The sequence below is a fragment of the Berghia stephanieae genome, chromosome 1, assembly GCF_034508935.2.
Source record: "Berghia stephanieae isolate SIO BIC M18660-M18661 chromosome 1, UCSD_Bste_1.3, whole genome shotgun sequence".
NCBI classification, from domain to species: domain Eukaryota; kingdom Metazoa; phylum Mollusca; class Gastropoda; order Nudibranchia; family Aeolidiidae; genus Berghia; species Berghia stephanieae.
Genome location: NC_088360.1, coordinates 82977213 through 82982212, shown reverse-complemented (window position 1 = coordinate 82982212; position 5000 = coordinate 82977213). Strand labels below are relative to the sequence as shown.

Genomic DNA, 5000 nt, shown 5'->3' with positions numbered 1-5000 from the left:
TTTTTTGTTTGTTTGTTTGTTTTTTTCTTTTTGTTATTCTTTTGTTTTTTGTCTGTTTATTTTTTCTGTTCTTTCTTTTATTTTTATTAGTATAGATTTATTCATTAATTAATTTTTAATTGTCTTTTTTTCCTTCACCAAGATCATGAGCTAATCGACAATGCTTTGGAGGACTATCTAACTTGTATCTTCCTTCAGGGAATGCCGAGACAAAGTCGTGACAACAACGCGGAAGGGCTGAATTGTTTAATAAAAACTGATGTTGCGGTTATTTCCTTTTATTATTGATAAAGTAAATAACATTATGTTGGTTTGCAATGCTTGAGGGTGAAGTTGAGCAACGAAATCGTAATAATAAATGATCTTTTCTATTGTTGTGGTTTATACAGATGCCTGATAAAGATAACATCGAAAACATTCATAACATTTATCTTTGGTTGCATTTAGTCTGAGCATGATTTACCTAAACTGAAGTTGGGTACTTTTCCCTAGACAAAACAATACATAAATCATGCAATTCCAATCGGTGCCTTTTGAGTGGTAAAGTAGGATATGTTGATTTGGTGGGAAAACGCATCTCTACCCCACTGCTCTATAATGACAAAACACTTCTTCGCATATTGATAGATTAAATGGCTTGAGTCATCATAAAATATATTGGTAAAATACATATCTTTTAAAGTTTTGTTGTCAAAATGAAAAAAAAAGTGTTTTGCCATTATCCGACCGAATACTGATAACGAAAACAAACGGTAACGATCATCTCAGGTGAGGGAGGAGGAAGTTGAATGAAATGGACGGATGGAGTCCGTCAAGATTAGTGGAATTATGGGGTCAGATGAACATGGATGAAAACAAGGAGACGACTGGTCTACGAGAGGTGAGAGAATGTGGGAATATGGGAATCGGATGGGGGGAAAAACATTTATATCATGGTAGGTAAAAAAAAAAATAATATACAGAGTGTTGAATATGGGAGGTATTAAGGGACTTTCTTTTTTCTTTTATTTACATGTTTCAACCCTTCCTGCGAGCTTGAGCACGCATGACAGGGAACATACGTAGTTCATCCAACTTACAAACGAGGGGAGCAATGCTGAAAGTCGCACCTGACAAAGAAGAGAGGATGAAAGAGAAAAGAAAAGACAAGAGAGAGAGAGAGAGAGAGAGAGAGAGAGAGAGAGAGAGAGAGAGAGAGAGGAGAGAGAAGGGGGGGGGGGGGGGGGGAAGAGAGTCTCCAAAATATAAATAAGCAGGATATTATGTAAAATTCAGCTCCTGTTCATAACGGTATTGGATTGGTCAAAACGTCAAGCTATTGAGATGTCACCAATCTGAATCTAAGAGTTACTCGGAAGTCGACTCTAATCTGAGTATGTATTTTCGGAGGAATGTGGCAGCCATTCTTGATGTTTAGGCCGAAGTATTTAGAAAATCTTCGTTTGAAGGTGTCTAAATTGGTTGTGTCCACAAATGTTTCGGGGAGAACGCTCCAGTATTTGATGGTAAATGCTTAGAACTTTCCTCTATAGCGGGAATAGATGGAGAGGGCATAAAATAATATTGCGACATTTCGTTGGTCGAGCAATGTCCATTTGATAGAGAACCGGATGGTGCTCATGGATAAGCTGACAAGAATATAAAATTTAATATTGACATCCTTTAAAACAAGATCTCTAGAGATATGATTTGTCGCTTATTTTTGATGATTTAAATTCAGCATGTAGGATTCGTGCACTATTAGAATTCCGGACATGTTTCAAACCACTCTGAGAGCTTGGGCACGCATGACAGGGAAAATACGTAGTTCGGATTTCAATAACCAAGACTGCAAGAATTCTTTTATTCTATCCCTCTAATCATTTTGATTTCATTTTCAGATCAATCACATCTATTCTTTTCTTATAAAAATTGGATTAGGGATCAAAATGTTCCGTGCAGCCCATGTTAAATTTTTGCCAACAAACACAGAAATACTGGCAAATCTAAAAATTATAAAACTATTTTGACAGATTGACATACATGTAACTTTAAACCGTTTCTATATTAATGGTTATTTTTTAATCTGTTGACTCAAATGATTATTTATAAAATCTGTTTTGGGCATAATGATCGGTCATTTGTTGTTGGGAATCGCCATCTTGCAGCCCTGTTGCCAGATTCATCTGCGCGCTCCTACAGACTTTATTCGATTTTGATCGTAGATGGCTCAAAAGATTCGTCTCGATCTATGTTAATTTCCATAATGATTGAAATAAACGAGTGTCTGATCGTAATAGCCTTTGCTTCCCGCAATCATTGCGGGGTCTACAGCAGTTTTTATTAAAAAAGATATTTTAAAGATGCTTACTAGTACTTTTCTCATTGTTTGTTTGCTTGGGTTTAGCTTTTTTTTTTTTTTTTTTTTTTTTGTATTTTTTTTTTGGTCGTTTTTTTTTTTTTTTTGTTTTTTTTTTTTTTTTTTTTTTTTTTTTTTTTGGGGGGGGGGGTATTTTATTGTAGTTGTTTTGTTTTGTTTTGTTAGTTTGTGTGTTTGCGTGTGTGTGAAAAAGAGTTTGTGTCAACTTGCTATCATTACGCTATACTATTTATGGAAAGAGGTAGAATATTTTCTTTTTTACAATTCAAAACATGATTGATGCAGAGATGCAGTTTGAACAGCTGGAATTTTTGACGTCCAGGTAATTAAACATCTTTTCTTTAAAGTTTGGTGCAATCCTGTGCTAAGAGGATTGGATTGTTGACAAACAAGCTGTGTGTGTATGTGTGTGTGAAAGGGGGGGGGGTGAATGAGTGAAGGCGTAGTTATGTGTGTGTGTGTGTGTGTGTGTGTGTGTGTGTGAGTGTTTGTGTGTGCCTGTTTCCGTCGTTTTCATTTGAAAAAAATTTTTCACGCTATTTGTCTCGTATTTTGGTTTGTTTTATTTTGTTCTCGTTTCTTTCTTTTCTTTTTTTCTTTTGGCTTTTTAAATATTTTGTTGTGCTTTTTTTTTTTTTTTTTTACTATTTCACCATAGTAGTATGTTATGGTGTAAAATCCCAGCTACAAGTTTTGGAAGAACCTCTTCTTTTATCTCCTGCCACTCTATGGAAGACTGGTAAAGCCATGAATACTTAATCCTCTCTAAGAATCCGTGATTGATTAATATTTAATAAGTGGCAGGACAAACAAATATAAATGATAAATTGTATACCAAAGTGCCTGTTGGAATGGGAGAAAAAATATGCAAAATGGATTCGAACCATAGCCATCTTAAGTTTTTACCTGTCACCCGAAGCAATCAGCCCCACAGATCCAGAACATTGCTCATTATTTTAACACAGCGATTGAAAAAAAAAAAAGCAATGTACCATTAGGTGCCATGATATAATTTCTTCATCAATATGGCAAAATATTGTGATGAATACTCACAAACTGTGAGGCTGATTGTTTTGGGTGACAGGCAAATACTTAAGATGGTTATGGTTCGATCTTAGTAACATCTATTATTTTTCTTTTAATAGGGTTGGGGATCAAAATTGTTCGTTTGTTCATAAGATGGCAAAACTATTTTAGTAGTTGTGTGTATAGGCAGATTCTTATGATTAGGGGGCGTGAAAGAAGGAAGGATGGATGATGATCATTGACGACCGGTATTTATTTAGGCTAGAAAATAAGATGCCAATACTATGAAACCAAATGATCAGTTTTGCAATCTACGCATGTAATCCTCTGATGGGCTGGTTTCACACTTCCAAGTAGATTGGAACCAGTATTTTGACATCACAATATTGCTTCGTATTATGTGGTCTTGTGGTATGACACTCGCTTTCGGATCGGAAAGTCCTGTGTTCGAGCCTCGCTCGGCGCATAGTTGATTCCTTGGAAAAGGCTCTTTACTCACATTCTCTCACCGTACTCAGGTATAAAATGAGTACCTGGCCGTTAACAGCATTATCTCGGTCCGAAAAAATTGTAATATCGCTTAACAGACGTCGTGTCCCGTCCTACATGTTAAATGTTGCTGTTGACCAGGGACCCCCTTGTAAAGCGCTTTGCGCACGTTTAGTGGATATTGCGCTATATAAAAGCTCAACTTTTTTTCTTTTTTTTTTTTTTTTTTTAGAATGACGGGCACGTGTAACATCTAACATAATCCAGCATGAATTCCAAATCCATGTCATCTAATCCCGTCTTACTCACCATGCTGACGTGCGGTGCTGGTATGTCTACTGGCTCTGTGCCATTGCCAACGTACACATCTGGTTTGAAGAGAAGAGGAAGATTAAGATGGAATAAAATTATAATGTGAAGCTTTGCAGTTCGGGTGAAGTAAAAATAACTTGTAAATATCGAAGGCTTTATCTTCAAAACAAAAACAAAAACCAAAAAAAAAAAACTTGAGCTTTTATTTACCGCAATATCCCAAACGTGCTCAAAGCGCTCTACAAATGGTCCCCAGCCAACAGCAACACTTAAAATGTAAGACGAGACATGACGTCTGTCAGGTGATATTCCCATTTTCTTCGGACAGAAAAAAAATACTGTTAATGGCCAGGTACTCATTTTACAGCTGAGTACGACGAGAGAATGTGAGTAAAGAGCTTTTTCCAAGGACTTTACTATGCGCTGCTCAGAGCGGGACTCGAACTCAGGACCTTCAGATCCGAAAGCAAGTGCCATACCACTAGACCACATAGCCACACAAAGCGATATGACATAATAAGATCATGACTTTTATTTACCTCTGGCGCTAATATGTAACCCATCGCATCATCGGGGTAGTTTGTCACGATTAACCAGGTAAAGATAATTGACTTTAACGTCAAAATTGTAAGAACAAAAAAAAAAGTTTTTGTTTTGTGGGTTAAAGTTTATATTGGAATTCTAAAAAATAAACCCACCGTCCTCAATAATAACTTTAATTGGGATTCAACTTTACGATTCAGTCTTTATATGTTTTTTTTTAATAAACTTGAATTGTTAAAAAGCACAATATCTCCTTTTTTTATTTTTTAAG

General features: G+C 35.9%; 1 protein-coding gene across 2 annotated transcripts in view; it reads right to left on the bottom strand.

Annotated features, from left to right (window-relative positions):
- Positions 1 to 5000, bottom strand: part of LOC144959207 (uncharacterized) — a 98449-nt gene that overhangs the window by 37627 nt on the left and 55822 nt on the right. For both annotated transcript variants that reach the window (XM_078891750.1, XM_078891758.1), the window contains exon 3: positions 4184 to 4242. In XM_078891750.1, coding sequence (XP_078747876.1) covers positions 4184 to 4242 — 59 coding nt within the window. The remainder of the gene's footprint in view (positions 1 to 4183; positions 4243 to 5000) is intronic.